This window comes from Salmo salar, chromosome ssa11 (assembly GCF_905237065.1).
Source record: "Salmo salar chromosome ssa11, Ssal_v3.1, whole genome shotgun sequence".
Lineage (NCBI taxonomy): Eukaryota > Metazoa > Chordata > Actinopteri > Salmoniformes > Salmonidae > Salmo > Salmo salar.
This window is the reverse complement of record NC_059452.1, coordinates 105,631,307-105,649,085: the sequence shown is the minus strand read 5'-3', so window position 1 is coordinate 105,649,085 and position 17,779 is coordinate 105,631,307. Positions and strand designations below refer to the sequence as shown.

General features: G+C 41.9%; 1 protein-coding gene across 3 annotated transcripts in view; it reads right to left on the bottom strand.

Moving 5' to 3' along the window:
- The window catches only part of grik1a (glutamate receptor, ionotropic, kainate 1a), a 93,853-nt gene extending 77,235 nt beyond the window's left edge, over positions 1 to 16,618 (bottom strand). For all 3 annotated transcript variants that reach the window (XR_006757732.1, XR_006757733.1, XM_045690248.1), the window contains exon 1: positions 16,356 to 16,618. Coding sequence is in view for 1 of the 3 variants with exons in the window: in XM_045690248.1 (XP_045546204.1) it covers positions 16,356 to 16,470 (115 nt within the window). In the remaining 2 variants the exon portion in view is untranslated. The remainder of the gene's footprint in view (positions 1 to 16,355) is intronic.
- Between the last annotated feature and the right edge of the window lie 1,161 nt (positions 16,619 to 17,779).

Below are 17,779 nucleotides of genomic sequence, written 5' to 3'. Positions count from 1 at the left end.
GTACTTCCTGTACTGCGCTAACCCTACTGCACTCCCTCTACTGCGCTAAACCCTACTGCACTTCCTGTACTGCGCTAACCCTACTGCACTCCCTCTACTGCGCTAACCCTACTGCACTTCAAGTACTGCGCTAACCCTACTGCACTCCCTCTACTGCGCTAACCCTACTGCGCTAACCCTACTGCACTTCAAGTACTGCGCTAACCCTGCTGCACTCCCTCTACTGTGCTAACCCTACTGCGCTAACTCTACTGCACTCCCTCTACTGCGCTAACCCTACTGCACTCCCTGTACTGCGCTAACCATACTGCACTTCCTGTACTGTGCTAACCCTACTGCACTCCCTCTACTGCGCTAACCCTACTGCGCTAACCCTACTGCACTCCCTCTACTGCGCTAACCCTACTGCACTTCCTGTACTGCGCTAACCCTACTGCACTTCCTGTACTGCGCTAACCCTACTGCACTTCCTGTACTGCGCTAACCCTACTGCACACCCTGTACTGCACTAACCCTACTGCACTCCCCCCTCCCTACTGCACTCCCCCCCCCTCCCTACTGCACTCCCCCCCCTCCCTACTGCACTCCCCCTCCCTACTGCACGTCCCTCCTCCCTACTGCACTCCCCCTCCCTACTGCCGCCCCCCCTCCCTACTGCACTCTCCCCTCCCTACTGCACTCCCCCTACCTACTGCACTCCCCCTCCCTACTGCACTCCCCCCTCCCTACTGCACTCCCCCTCCCTACTGCACTCCCCCTCCCTACTGCACTTCCCCCCTCCCTACCACTCCCCCCTCCCTACTGCACTCCCCCCTCTCTACTGCACTCCCCCCTCCCTACTGCCGCCCCCCTCCCTACTGCACTCCCCCCTACCTACCACTCCCCCCCCTACTGCACTTCCCCCTACACTGCACCCTATTCACTACACACAGTTGATAATTATATTAATTGAAATGCTAAATCCTTTGCACATGAACGGCCGGTCATTCTAAAATAATTGCAATGTGTATATATTTACGCCCGTATGTCGTTGTTGTCTTCTCTGTTGGAATCGCCGGTCCGTCTGCTGGAGAGTCAATTCATCAGAGACTCTCTGGTTAACTTCCCCAGAAGTCACAATGTCTTTCCTGGTTGTAGCTTTCTCAGCGGCTCTGGACAGTGTCTGTTGTAATGGATACGTCAGGCGTACAGATGGTCGTTGTATAGAATAGATGCATCCTCTGTTGTCGGGTATTCTCGTACTAGACTTACGTAATTTCCAGCTGCAGACTAGTAATTCTACGTCTAGGATTTTCTCTTATTCTGTAGTGATCGATAGTCTCAGAGTTTAACAATTTCCAGCCGTGTAGCCAAAACTACACGCTGTCTGGTCTCCTGGGCCATCTGGAGATGTAGTTCTTAACCATTTCACCATGTAGCGTCAGCTCCTATGTTTTCTAGTCTTCTTAATGTACATTTCGTCAGGAGTGGGTTTTATACACTTCTGAGGAAAGGGCAGTTCCATGACGCTGACTTAACGTCTATGCTCACGTGGGCGTGGCCACTGATTTGGTTAACTTTATATGAAAAACCCATATTTTCTCATTTAGAAGGTTAACATTACATTACATATTTTCACAAATAGTTTCATGTTTAATCACATGCGTTTCAAAATATTTAGATTTAACAGTACAAAAAAAGAAGAAAAAATGCATGAAATGAAATGTATGAAATGTCTGCATTCACTACTGTAAGTCGCTCTGGATAAGAGCATCTGCTAAATGACTAAAATGTAAATTTAAACCCCATAATTAAGTGTACAAAACCAAAGACACAGTAATGAGGGTTACCTGTCCTTCATGAGACCACCAAATAAAACACACTCGTCATGACTGTCCCTTAAGTGTCCACGGACTACTCCCACATTCTCAAAAATAGAAATATTGTTTAATTTAATCAAATTTTTGATGTCCAAGTGTCTCTCTGTGTTCCACAATTTACATTCCAATCTCAAACACTACAGAGCATAGAGGCAGTGTATTTTATGACCGCCATAAAAACATTCAACTTCCCGCTCTCCCCTCTCTATGAGAGAGAGCTGTATAGCGGACCCACTGTAACCTGGGGCAACAGCTCTGGTGGACATTCCTGCAGTCAGCATGCCAATTGCACGCTCCGTCAAAACTTTTTGACATCTGTGGCATTGTGTTGTGTGACAAAACTGCAGATTTTAGAGTGGCCCTTTTTATTGTCCCCAGAACAAGGTGCACCTGTGTAATGGTCATGCTGTTTAATCAGCTTCTTGATATGCCACACCTGTCAGGTGGATGGATTATCTTGGAAAAGGAGAAATGCTAACAAACAGAGATGTAAAAATATTTGTGCACAAAAATTGAGAGAAATAAGCTTTTTTTTGCATATGGAACATTTCTGGGATCTTTTTTTCAGCTCATAAAACATGGGACAAACACTTTATATGTTGTGTTTATATTTTTGTTCTGATACAGAGTGAGGGGAGAGATGGAGGGAGAGAGGAAGAGATGGGGAGCGACAGAGGAAGATAGAAAGAGAGGAGGACAAGAGGGAGAGACCCTGTGACCTTCATATCCCTCAACCCCAAAATAAGAACAGACGTGTCAGCTGTCTTGTACAAGAGAAACAGTTGAACATACAAATGGAGAGAGAGAGAGAGACAGAGAGAGGAGAGACAGAGAGAGACAGAGAGAGAGAAACAGAGAGAGAGAGAGAGAGAGAGAGAGAGAGAGAGAGAGAGAGAGAGAGAGAGAGAGAGACAGAGAGAGAGAAACAGAGAGAGAGAGAGAGAGAGAGAGAGAGAGAGAGAGAGAGAGAAAAGAGAGAGAGAGGGCACATCAGGCTAAAGGAGAGATAATTGAATTGAGTGCACCAGTTTTTTGCCCCACATGAGACCATCAATTTCACTCCCTCTCTCTCTGTCTCTATCTCTGTCTGTCTGTCTCCTTTCTTATGAAGCTGAAGAGAACAAAATTAGATCTGGCATCTGCTAGTCAAACCCTAACCTGTCTTTGGAACGTTCCAAAACCCATTCCACACCAGACACACACAGGGAGACCGACGTTCCAAACCCATTCCACACCAGACTGACACACAGGGGGATCTCGACGTTCCAAACCCATTCCACACCAGACTGACACACAGGGAGACCTCGACGTTCCAAACCCATTCCACACCAGACTGACACACAGGGAGACCTCGACGTTCCAAACCCATTCCACACCAGACACACACAGGGGGACCTCGACGTTCCAAACCCATTCCACACCAGACCGACACAGGGATCTTAACGATAATTGTTGTAATATGTACTTTGCTGAATCACTGTCTCTCTCTCGTTTTACACAACAAAAATGTATACGCATACACCGAAAAGGCTTTTTATAAATTACACACACAAAAGATACACCATGACATTTCAAATTATTAATTTAATAAAAACACACTTTTCAGTGTAGTTTTTAATGACGTACACCCCATAAAAAGACCGGCAGCCAATCGGTGGCCTTCACGTGTAGCTTGTTGTTTATGTTGGCCAATCAAAGTGGCAAAGAGGATCAACGTGTAGCACGTGGAGGGAGAGTTCACTAACGCAATGCAAGATGGAATAAAATTACCGGAATTTAATGAGGATTAGACTACAATGAGTCACCAACAGGAAGGCTATTGTTTTATCTGAATGGGGAGAAAGTGCATCACGTAGCCTCAGGAATTAGCTATATATACTATAGCTGGCTAGCTAGCTTCTCTATTGTTATATGGGATGATAAATGACATTGTGGTTGCTACAAGTTAGCTAACCTTGGCTATAGCTGAGTTCTGGATCCTGCGTCTGCTCGCTCCCATCTCACTGGCCCCTCAGCAGCTGCAGTAATAGAATGCCAGCCTCTCGCGCAGCAATGCTTAGGTTTAAAAATAAAATAAAAAATTCATGATACTATATATATTAGCATTTCTCAAACTCTGTCCTTGGGACCTCAAGGGGTGGACATTTTGGGGTTTTCCCCACCAGCACTACACAGCTGATTCAAATAAGCATAGCTTGATGATTAGTTGATTACCCCTTAAGGCCCCAATTTTGGGAAACTGTCTGTCTGTCTGTCTGTCTGTCTGTCTGTCTGTCTGTCTGTCTGTCTGTCTGTCTGTCTTTACACAACACTTTACATTTAGGACAAACATGTCATTTCTTTGTAGTATTACTTTAGTCCCATATTGCAAACAGGATGCATGTTTTGGAATATTTTTATTCTGTACAGGTTTCCTTCTGTTATGTTAGTATTGTGGTGTAACTACAATATGATCCATCCATCCTCTGTTATCTACTATCATAGTCATTAAACTCTAAACGGTTTTAACCTCTAAAAGTTTAAAGGGAGTAGCAGATCAATGTGGAGCTATATACAGGAAGTACCAGATCAATGTGGAGCTATATACAGGAAGTACCAGATCAATGTGGAGCTATATACAGGAAGTACCAGTACCAAATCAATGTGGAGCTATATGCAGGAAGTACCAGATCAATGTGGAGCTATATACAGGAAGTACCAGATCAATGTGGAGCTATATACAGGAAGTACCAGATCAATGTGGAGCTATATACAGGAAGTACCAGATCAATGTGGAGCTATATACAGGGAGTACCAGATCAATGTGGACCTATATACAGGAAGTACCAGATCAATGTGGAGCTATATACAGGAAGTACCAGATCAATGTGGAGCTATATACAGGAAGTACCAGATCAATGTGGAGCTATATACAGGAAAGTACCAGATCAATGTGGAGCTATATACAGGTAGTACCAGTACCAGATCAATGTGGAGCTATATACAGGAAGTACCAGATCAATGTGGAGCTATATACAGGAAGTACCAGATCAATGTGGAGCTATATACAGGAAAGTACCAGATCAATGTGGAGCTATATACAGGAAGTACCAGATCAATGTGGAGCTATATACAGGTAGTACCAGTACCAGATCAATGTGGAGCTATATACAGGAAAGTACCAGATCAATGTGGAGCTATATACAGGAAGTACCAGATCAATGTGGAGCTATATACAGGAAGTACCAGATCAATGTGGAGCTATATACAGGAAGTACCAGATCAATGTGGAGCTATATACAGGAAGTACCAGATCAATGTGGAGCTATATACAGGAAGTACCAGATCAATGTGGAGCTATATACAGGGAGTACCAGATCAATGTGGAGCTATATACAGGAAGTACCAGATCAATGTGGAGCTATATACAGGAAGTACCAGATCAATGTGGAGCTATATACAGGAAAGTACCAGATCAATGTGGAGCTATATACAGGAAGTACCAGATCAATATGGAGCTATATACAGGGAGTACCAGATCAATGTGCAGCTATATACAGGAAGTACCAGATCAATGTGCAGAGGTACATGGTATTTCAGGTAGATATGTACATGAAGGCAGGGTAAAGTGACTAGGCATCAGGATAGATAATAATAAGGAATTTGAGGTAGATATGTACATGAAGGCAGGGTAAAGTGACTAGGCATCAGGATAGATTACAATAAGGTATTTCAGGTAGATATGTACATGAAGGCAGGGTAAAGTGACTAGGCATCAGGATAGATAATAATAAGGTATTAGAGGTAGATATGTACATGAAGGCAGGGTAAAGTGACTAGGCATCAGGATAGATAATAATAAGGTATTTGAGGTAGATATGTACATGAAGGCAGGGTAAAGTGACTAGGCATCAGGATAGATAATAAGAAGAAAAAAATCAAGAACAGAGTAGCAGCGGGAAATTATGAGTGTAAAAGTAGAACGATTTGACTGTTCTAGAATGTTCCTCAGTGTTCTAGAATGCTCCCCAATCACACTGTTGTAGAATGCTCCTAAGACTCTTCTAGAAATGTTCCTCAATAACTGTTCTAGAATTTTTGTCAATCAGACTTCTAGAATTTTCTACTATCAGACTATTCTAGAATGTTCCAGAATCAGACGCCATTCGGTCTCAGAGGTGAAAATGATTTTACACTGTGATTCACTCTCAACAGGAGCGTACTTCTGAAACTCGGTGACATCTATTAACCACGCTCTGTCTCTACATTCTCCCAAACAAGTCTCCAAGCCATCTGTGTCTGGGGAGAATCACCCATTTATTCACTGTGAAATGCATTCAATTTCAGAGGCACCTATTACCTGTCCCATCCAATCAACAATCACCTCTTAACCCTCTCATTCTGTTCTAATCTACAATGGATTGGTGGATGCATGGGTTTGAGGGAGTTTCCACCATTTCTTAAACCAGTGATTTCCTTTTAAACAAGCACACTTTTGGGATATCTGCTTTCTCCATAGAGATGGAAAGAGGTCGCAATCTTATATCCATTCAATTATGGCCTCTGTGAGCACATGGGCAGCGCCATTGAGGCCATCTCCATTCTGAAGTAGTTAATTATCTTCTTCATGATTGGCTGTTGGAGTCATGTCCAACCGGGTCATCACCAGGAATCAGCCAATGAAATTGGAAGTCCCACCTAGGGCTGTTGCGATGACCGTATTATCACCACACCGGTGGTCACGAGTCATGAAGGCAGCCAAATTACAGTGCTTTAAGACCTTAACCATTGTGCCAGTGCCGAAGCAGTCCACCGCATCAAGCCTGAATGACTTCCAACCTGTTGCATTCACCCCCACGATCATGAAGTGTTTCGAAAGACTGGTTTTGGCCTACTTTAAGTCCTGCCTCCCTCCAACACTGGATCACCACCAGTTTGCCTACCGACCGAACAGGTCTACAGAGGACGCCATCTCCACAGCTTTACAATGCCGTTCATAGACTTTAGCTCAGCATTCAATACGGTCCTTCCCTCTAGGCTGGTCACCAAACTCCATGACCAAGTGATCAGCCTCTCTCTCTCTGTAACTGGACTTTGGACTTCCTAACCAACAGACCCCAGTCTATCAGGTTTAGACAACTTCACCTCCTCAACCCTGAACCTGAACACCGGTGTGCCACAGGGCTGCGTGCTGAGCCCCCTCCTGTACTCCCTCTTCACCTACGACTGCGTTCCTGTACACGGTTCCAACACCATCGTCAAGTTCGCAGACGACACCACGGTGGTAGGTCTGATCAGTGACAATGACGAGTCAGCCTACAGGGAGGAGGTCAAGCACCTGGCTGCGTGGTGCTCTGACATCAATGCAAATGTAATGGAAAATCTAATCAAACACCTTATGAGAGCCCATGAGCTCATGTTGCGCAACATTTATATCGGCTATGCAATTGCTGATGGCCTCTATTAAAAAGAGGAGGATTCCATCAGCTTTCTATAGGCTTATTATATTTATTTAGCAACTTTCCTAATATTGCTTCTCTTTACAGCAGGATTATAGCAAACCTGGCTGGCCTGAAAAAGAACCACGGGCAAAACGTCCTCCAATCGCTATTTAAGAGCATAGATGACATGTATTTTTTTCCCCGCTGCCCCTGTCTCAACAGGTGCATGATAATGGTCCATTCTAAATCAAATCAAATTTGACACATATATTATTTAGTATATGTAAAGACAAGATGAAATCAAGGATCGTCTGATAGGTGACAATATTAGCCTATCACTGGTGAATTATATATTATCACTTGTGAATGATGCCCAGCATAAGGCAAGAAACAATGCATACTTTCTTTCAAATCATATTTGGAGCCTAGCCCATATGTTTTGATAAGATATGTATCACAACTAAAGTGACCAAATAATAATTAAAATGAAGCACATTAATCTGCTTTCCAACCGGTGTATGGCCGAACTGGCATACAGTTTGGGGAAGATCATTTTCACCATAAAAATGCACCTTTATTATAAAAGCATTACACAAGCATAATCACAGTCTACTGCCGTGTGTGAATTGCTGCGCTTATAATGTGAAGAAATAGCCTAATAGTTTATCAACATTTTAAGCTAAACGTTCTGATCTGTTGCACCAGCCTCATTGCATAAAAACATTTTTTTTTATGCTAGTGGTTGAATTAATTTAGGATCTATCGCATCCTATAACTGTCCCAGACTATGTTTGGAATATTTGTTTCTCACACAGAATAAGTCAACTTTTGTACTATGGGGATAGTATATTGACATAGGCTAGTGATTTTGCTATTCGTTAGGCTACTACTTTTACCACTTTTAGTCTTGAAATGTTTGGTTGTTTAGTACACTACTCACTCTGTTTAGCACATGGCCTCACATGTGAATCCTTAAAGAGATGGGTGGGACTAAGGGTTTAGAGGGTGTGAACGATACTGAATGTGGTGTAGACAAAGAAGAGCTCTCCAGTAGTTGTACCAAAACATTTAAAAAAGGACAATTTTCTCAAAAGTGAGGTTAGAAGTTTATCAACTTTCAAAGCAGTATTGACTTTTCCCACTTGTTCCTCAACTGTAGCGTCTGATATACCATTTTCTAGCTCTGAGTCTCTACTTTTAAATAGACACTAATCTTCATCACCTAGTGTCATCCCTGCATTGGGAATCTATTCTAATCTAGGGCAGGATGGTTTTTAGCACCTCGCCATGGGCTGGCTATGACAGGAGTGTTATGTGTGATATTTGCCCTTCTCCCTCCTTCCTGTCTTCAATGCATCCATCTCTCTCACTGATTGATAAAGTGGTGTCATAGCAGACTGAGGGGTGTGTGTGTGTGTGTGTGTGTGTGTGTGTGTGTGTGTGTGTGTTCAGTAGTTTTGCTCTAAAAAAAATAAAAATAACGAAGGGCAATCAATAATCTATTAGCCGTATGTGTGTGTGTGTGTGTGTTCTTTACACAGTACAGAAGGTTCGATCTAATGTCTGTGAAACGAGTGATCTCTTATCAATCGCTTCAAGGAGATAGAGACAGAGAGAGAGAAAGAAAAAGAGAGTCAAATCTTATAATAGCCTATACAGCACATCAATATGTTTCAGTCAGCTTACTAAATAGATTAATGCAGGTGCGCAACTGTCACTGGGGACGTGGGACATGTCGTCCCCCCCCCCTCTAGTTTTATAATTGGAATATTGATACGAAACAGGGCAACGATGTGCTTTAGGACCATGCGGACGCCTCCATGCGGTTGGGTAGGCTGTTTGGAGTATTTATCCAACTGGATTAAAAATATTTAAAAAATACAATAAATGGTGTGCCCCCCCTACTTCTAAAACCAAAGTTGCGCCCCTGGATTAATGCACATTCAAAGCAAATTAACTGTGTGTGTGTGTGTGTGTGTGTGTGTGTGTGTGTGTGTGTGTGTGTGTGTGTGTGTGTGTGTGTGTGTGTGTGTGTGTGTGTGTGTGTGTCAGTGTGTGCGTGTGTGTGTCAGTGTGTGCGTGTGGTAAGAATGAACAACTTTTGGCTGCATGCGTAAAAGGTTACTACAAGCTTAACTCTAGTTGCATGCGTACATGCACGTGAGTGGACTGGGATTTTTGGAATAGGGGACATGATACATGATATTCTTGCCGGTCCCACTCCCATTCACAATAAGATAGCAACGGTTTTAATTTTTTTATTTTTTATTTTTTTTGGTCTTTTCATTTTGTGAAAACAAGTAAGAGTCACCTTCCCTTGCTAGTAGCAGCTAGCTGGCAGCCTGGCTAGCTGGCTTTAGCCTGGATAAAAACATAGCAAGCTAGCTAGCCTTTTTTAGCTTCCTGCATAAATAATCAGATTTATAAGAAGAAAAAAATATGCCCTGGCAAATATTGTTATAATTTGCCGGTGTAACATAAAACATCCTCCCGGTTTGATATCCTGCTTGTGTATTCATTCCCATAGCTACTAAAAAAATAGATCATGTTTTGGTCATGAATTGAATAAAAACACACGGCTAACTGGTTGGCTACAGTAGGTTCTACCATTTCACAATAGCCTGTAATCACTAGTTATTACTGCTAAAACAAAATGCCTTTTCAGGGGGGAATCTTGTTGTTTGGTTTTACTGTTTGAACAGTCCCTGAGATTATCTTTGTTCATCAATGCAAAATAGGCTATTTTGATGAATAGCCTAAATAGGCTATAGCCTAGCGTATTACAAGGAGCAGCCCCCTTTTGTGATGAGAAACGGCATTGCAACACTCCGCTTAGAGCTGGTAGCTTAAACTGCATGGGGAAAAAGTTCAACACCAGCGTTAATTGACTCTGGGAGATTTGGCAGCTATACAGTCATCCCGCCTGTTAACAAAAACCTGTGCAAGGCAAGGATTTCTGTTTCTGGCTTCCAGTCCAATCTCTCTTTCTTCTAGGGATGAGTGGAGGGGGGAGGGGGGAGTCTAATCAGGCCTTTCGTTGTAAAGAAGCTTAACGGGACGGAACGCCGATCATTAAAAACCGCCCGTGTGAGGCGCATGCCCACAGGAGGTCAACAGACAGACGCAGGAGAACAATTGGCGTCGCGGCAGGGGGCCACCGGATCCCGCAGTCTAGGCTACCTGTTAACTCACCGTGAAGAAACCTTACCGTTGGAGGTCAGGAGCCAAAACTAGGAGCCATTTGGCAGAGACGTGTGATGTAAAGAGCAGAATCACCCACCAAAACGGTCAATCCTCCATGAAGGATAGAGGCTGCGTCGCTTATTCCTTAGGGTGGAATTACATAAAGAAGGTCAGACCGTAATATTCAAGCTGAGATAATATTATCACGACCTATTGTTATTGGGGTCAAAGGTTATTGGATCTTTCCACAATGACCCTAAAAAAAATAAACACCCAAGCCTACTAGTATGTGCAGATTATGAAGACACTTCTCTGTAAACAAGAGCATTCATTCCTTCATTGAGGGTTTTCTCTATCTAATATCCATCCACAGGTAACTGTATCCACATAGCTCTCTCTCCTCATCCCATTCTACAGTGTGTTTGAGTTTCACAAACATAGAAAAGTTTCCAGAAGGTTAGCGATGCATTAATGTTGTAGAAAACCCATACAGTAGCCAAGGCCAAACTTTTGACTGGTACTATCTATCTATCTATCTATCTATCTATCTATCTATCTATCTATCTATCTATCTATCTATCTATCTATCTATCTATCTATCTATCTATCTATCTATCTATCTATCTATCTATCTATCTATCTATCTATCTATCTATCTATCTATCTATCTATCTATCTATCTATCTATCTATCTACACTACCGTTAAAAAGTTTGGGGTCACTTATAAATGTCCTTGTTTTTTAAAGATTTTTGTTTTTTTTTGGCCATTAAAATAACATTAAATTGATCAGAAATACAGTGTAGACATTGTTTAATGTTGTAAATGACTATTGTAGCTGGAAACGGCAGATTTTTAATGGAATAACTACATAGGCGTACAGAGGCCCATTATCAGCAACCATCACACCCGTGTTCCAATGGCATGTTGTGTTAGCTAATCCAAGTTTATCATTTTAAAAGGCTAATTGATCATTAGAAAACCCTTTTGCAATTATGTTAGCACAGCTGAAAACTGTTCTGATTAAAGAAGCAATAAAACTGGCCTTCTTTAGACTAGTGGAATATCTGGAGCATCAGCATTTGTGGGTTCGATTACAGGCTCAAAATGGCCAGAAACAAAGAACTTTCTTCTGAAACTCGTCAGTCTATTCTTGTTCTGAGAAATGAAGGCTATTCCATGTGAGAATTTGCCAAGAAACTGAAGATCTCATACAACGCTGTGTATTACTTCCTTCACAGAACAGCGCAAACTGGCTCTAACCAGAGTATAAAGATGAGTGGGAGGCCCCGGTGCACAACTGAGCAAGAGGACAAGTACATTAGAGTGCCTAGTTTGAGAGACAGACACCTCACAAGTGCTCAACTGGCAGCTTCATTATTAAAACTTACACGCAAAACACCAGTCTCAACGTCAACAGTGAAGAGGCGACTCCGGGATGCTGGCCTTCTAGGCATAGTTCCTCTGTCCAGTGTCTGTGTTCTTTAGCCCATCTTAAATCTTTTTATTGGCCAGTCTGAGATGTGGCTTTTTCTTTGCAACTCTGCCTAGAAGGCCAGCATCTCCGGAGTCGCCTCTTCACCGTGGATGTCTCCATAGACAAACATTGGTAGTAGAATGGCTCGTATTGAAGAGCTCAGTGACGTTCAACGTGGCACCCTCATAGGATGCCACCTTTCCAGCAAGTCAATTCGTAAAATGTCTGCCCTGCTAGAGCTGTCAACTGTAAGTGCTGTTATTGTGAAGTGGAAACGTCTAGGAGCAACAACGGCTCAGCCAGCGAAGTGGTAGGCTACACAAGCTCACCGAACGGGACCCGCCGAGTGTTGAAGCGCGTACAAATTGTCTGTCCTCGGGTTGCAACACTCACTACCGAGTTCCAAACTGCCTTTGGAAGCAATGTCAGTAAAATACGGGTTCGTCGGGAGAGCTTCATGAAATGTGTTTCCATGGCCGAGCAGCCACACACAAGCCTAAGATCACCATGCTCAATGCCGAGCATCGGCTGAAGTGGTGTAAAGCTCGCTGGAAACGTGTTCTCTGGAGTGGTGAATCACGCTTCACCATCTGGCAGTCCGAGGGTCGAATCTGGGTTTGGCGGATACCAGGAGAACGCTACCTGCCCCAATGCAGAGTGCCAACTGTAAAATTTGGTGGAGGAGGAATAATGGTCTGGGGTTGTTTTCCCTTAGTTCCAGTGAAGGGAAATCTTAATGCTACAACATACAATGACATTCTAGATGATTATGTGCTTCCAACTTTGTAGCAACAGTTTTGAGGAAGGCCTTTAACTATTTCAGCATAACAATGCCCCCGCGCACAAAAGCGAGGTCCATACAGAAATGAGCCCTGACCTCAACCCCATCGAACACCTTTGGGATGAATTGGAACGAATGGTTTGTTCTATATCTTTAATCAAATTACACAACTGTGGCATTAAAATGTTTAATGGTATTTTTCATCAGTTGTTTTATCTCGTCTCATCTAGTCTCATCCTTATCTCGTCTCATCCTTATCTAGTCTCATCCTTATCTAGTCTCATCCTTATCTCGTCTCATCCTCATCTAGTCTCATCCTTATCTCGTCTCATCCTTATCTAGTCTCATCCTTATCTCGTCTCATCCTCATCTAGTCTCATCCTTATCTCGTCTCATCCTTATCTCGTCTCATCCTTATCTCGTCTCATCCTCATCTAGTCTCATCCTTATCTAGTCTCATCCTTATCTAGTCTCATCTAATCTCATCCTTATCTAGTCTCATCCTTATCTAGTCTCATCCTTATCTAGTCTCATCTAGTCTCATCCTTATCTAGTCTCATCCTTATCTAGTCTCATCTAATCTCATCCTTATCTAGTCTCATCCTTATCTAGTCTCATCCTTATCTAGTCTCATCCTTATCTAGTCTCATCCTTATCTAGTCTCATCTAGTCTCATCCTTACCTAGTCTCATCCTTATCTAGTCTCATCCTTATCTAGTCTCATCCTTATCTAGTCTCATCCTTATCTAGTCTCATCTAGTCTCATCCTTATATAGTCTCATCCTTACCTAGTCTCATCCTTTTCTAGTCTCATCTAGTCTCATCTAATGTCATTACCACAACACTCTGTCATTAGCATCACGGTACATATTTTCAGGCAATGGTGTATTAAATTACAATTGATATTGATGATTTTTTTTCCCATATGTGAATGTTATATGCTTGTTCTTAAGATAATATTTTACATTATTTTAGGAATTAAGATTTTGATGTGGTAAATACATGTTTCTGATTATCATCAAGGCATATATGGACATTTAGACAATGATGAATACATATAATTAAGACAACTTTACAAAAATCAAATGAATGTGAAATCTTATATAAAATAATCTTAGGCACAATTTCTGTCATTTCTTTTTCAACTAAAAATATCACATTTTATGGTGGTAATGACATTCCCCCTCATGTGTTTGTGGAAACCAATAAAAATCTTTATATTGTTAAATAGTGGCCTCAGCCACTATTAGAGCTTGTTTCCAGACAGAGTGAAGAAAATATTCGGATAGAAAAATCATTTTCAAGAGGTTTCATTTTCCAAAACATTTAACATACAAAAGTGCCCGTATTTGCAAAATCAACCAAATACAGCGCAGTCGGAAATTATTCAGACCCCTTCCCTTTTTCCACATTTTGTTACGTTACAGCCTTATTCTAAAATGTATTAAATAAAAAAAATTAAATCCTCATCAATCAATACACATGTCATTATGGGGTATTGTGTGTAGATGGGTAAGAATACATATTTTTCATCCATTTTGAATTCAGGCTGTAGCACAACAAAATGTGGAATAAGTCAAGGGGTATGAATACTTTCTGACTTTTTCCACATTTAGTTACGTTACAGCCTTATTCTAAAATGTATTTTTTTTAATCCTTAACAATCTATACACAATACCCCATAATGACATCACAATACCCCATAATGACATCACAATACCCCATAATGACATCACAATACCCCATAATGACATCACAATACCTCATAAGGACATCACAATACCCCATAATGACAAACCGAAATGTTAGCAAATTTATTACAAATAAAAAACTGAAATACCTTATTTACTTAAATATTCAGACCCTTTGCTATGAGACTCAAAATTGAGCTCAGGTGCATCATGTTTCCATTGATCATCATTGAGATGTTTCTACAACTTCATTGGAGTACACCTGTGGTAAATTAAATAGACTGGACATGATTTGGAAAGGCACACACCTGTCTATATAAGGTCCCACAGTTGACAGTGCATGTCAGAGCAAAAAGCAAGCCATGAGGTCGAAGGAATTGTCCTTAGAGCGCTTAGACAGGGTTTTGTCAAGGCACAGATATGGGGAAGGGTACCAAAACATTTCTGCAGCATTGAAGGTCCCCAAGAACACAGGGGCCTCTATTATTCTTAAATGAAAGAAGTTTGGAACCAACAAGACTCTTCCTAGAGCTGACCGCCTGGCAAAACTGAGCAATCGGGGGAGAAGGGCCTTGGTCAGGAAGGTGACGAAGTGCCCGATGTTCACTTTGACAGAGCTCCAGAGTTCCTCTGTGGAGATGGGAGAACGTTCCAGAAGGACAACCATCTCTGCAGCACTCCACCAATCAGGCCTTTTTGGTAGAGGGCCAGAAGGAAGCCACTCCTCAGTAAAAGGCACATGACAACCCGCTTGGAGTTTGCCAAAAGGCACCTAAAGGACTCAGACCATGAGAAACAAGATTCTCTGGTCTGATGAAACCAAGATTGAATTCTTTGGCCTGAATGCCAAGCGTCACGTCTGGAGGAAACCTGGCACCATCCCTACGGTGAAGCATGGTGGTGGCAACATCATGCTGTAGGGATGTTTTTCAGCGGCAGGGTCTGGGAGACTAGTCAGGATCGAGGGAAAGATGAAAAGAGAAAAGTACGGAGAGATTCTTGATGAAAACCTGCTCCAGAGTGCTCCGGACCTCAGACTGGGACGAAGGTTCACCTTCCAACAGGACAACAAACCTAAGCAGACAGCCAAGACAACGCAGGAGTGGCTTCGGGACAAGTCTCTGAATGTCCTTGATTGGCCCAGCCAGAGCCCGGACTTGAACCTGATCGAACATCTCTGGAGAGACCTGAAAATAGCTGTGCAGCGATGCTCCCCATCCAAACTGACAGAGCTTGAGAGGATCTGCAGAGATGAATGGGAGAAACTCCCTAAATACAGGTGTACCAAGCTTGTAGCATCATACCCAAGAAGACTCGAGGCTGTAATCGCTGCCAAAGGTGCTTCAACAAAGTAGTGAGTAAAGGGTCTGAATACTTATGTAAATGTAATATTTCAGTTCAATTTTTATAAATTAGCAAACATTTCTCAAAACCTGTTTTTGCTTTGTCATTATGAGGTATCGTGTGCAGATTAATGAGAAGTTTATTTTTTTAATACATTTTAGAATATGGCTGTAATAAAGAATACTTTCTGAATGCACTGTGTGTGCATGTTTGGTGAAGGGAGAGAGAAATATATATATTTCAAAATGGTCTGAGAAGAATAACATTGGCAATTGAGGCATAGCCTATATGCAGTGTAAATGTATTGGGACTATAGCCTACTGCACAAACCTCCTTAACACAGAACTGTTATTAATTGGGTTAATGTTACAAAGTCATGTTAGAAAAACATCTGAGCTGTAGATCTCGGTTTGTGTTTGGACTCAGAAAGTGATCTTGGCTCAGTCAGAAAAGGTTGGTGACCAATGGACTATACCAACCATAGAAGTGGATACTAGGCTAGTGGACAGATACTACTATTGCAGATAGTTAAAATTAGGTATATAAAACCAAATATTATATAGACTATTAAGTATTAGGCTATGCCGCCCATTGCATTTACCTATTCTGAGTACTTGCTGTGAACTCCGGCTGAACTGCACCGTGAAGAGTACCAGCCAGGTAAACAGGCTCTTCCTCCTCTCCATAGTCCCGTAATGCAACTTTACGTTAATCATACCGATACCGACAGAGTGAAATAACCCGTAGTATGATCCATGCAGAGAATAATCCAGAGAACAGTCCCCATCGCCTCGAAGATTTCAGGCATTCCTCGGAGGACAAATAGATGCTCTCCCAACTATGGTTCCTCTCTGTCTCTCTCTCTCTCTCTCTCTCTCTCTCTCTCTCTCTCTCTCTCCGTTTGTTTGCGCTCTCGGTTTCCACTAGTTACCACAGCTACAAAGTCAAAATGGGCTATTTCGTAAAAATGTATGAAAACAAACATGAGCTTTTTGGTCTTAATTTAGTGTTAGGCATAAGGTTTGCAGTGTGGTTAGATTTAAAATCACATTTGAAGAAGATAAATTGTAGACATGTTCGCTGGTTTATGACTTTATGGCTGTGGTAACTAGTGACGATCCTCTCTCGCTTGCTCAACTCGGCTACGCACATCTCAAATCAATTTACGTTCACGTGGTTATTCCATTATTCCAAACTGAGCGTTTACTTTGCCATCCAAAATGTAATTGGTTAAATGTAATCTCTCTCTCTCTCCCTTCACCAAACATGAAAGCAATTGTTTGAGGATGAGGACAGTTTGATGAAAAAGCTTTACATAAAGGTTAAACCCCAGGCAAGCCAGTGATTAAACAGTCAGCATATAAAAAGTTCCAATGCAAACCTTTTTATCTCAATATCAAATAATTTATCGGTATTACTGTGATTGTTTTTAAATTAAAAATGGTAAAGAAAGAACCCCCCCCCCCACAAATAGCTTCGTAGCAAAGAGCAACTCTCTCTGGGAGTGGTCTGAGTGGGGAGGGGAAAACGGAACTAACTGTTATTGGCAGAGAGGTTGGAACTCTTTTTCTTATTGGTCTATTATGGTGATGTCACCAGGCAGACCAAAACTCCACCCCATCAAAACAGGCTGAAATGTTGGTATTTTCAAACAGCTCTTACACTAAAAAGGGCATGATCACAATTGCATTGTTTTATTCCAACCTCATAGTGTGGAAATATATATAAAACACGGGAAATCACGTTTTTTGACTAGACTGGGCCTTCTTAAAGGATCCGCCCATTTTTTTAAATTTTCACCTAAAATGACATATCCAAATCTAACTGTCTGTAGCTCAGGACCTGAAGCAAGGTTGTGCATATTCTTGATACCATTTCAAAGGAAACACTTTGAAGTTTGAGGAAATGTGAAATTAATGTAGGAGAATATAACACATTAGATGTGGTAAAAGATAATACAAAGAAAAAACATATATATATATTTTTTTACCATTATCTTTGAAATGCAAGAGAAAGGCCATCATG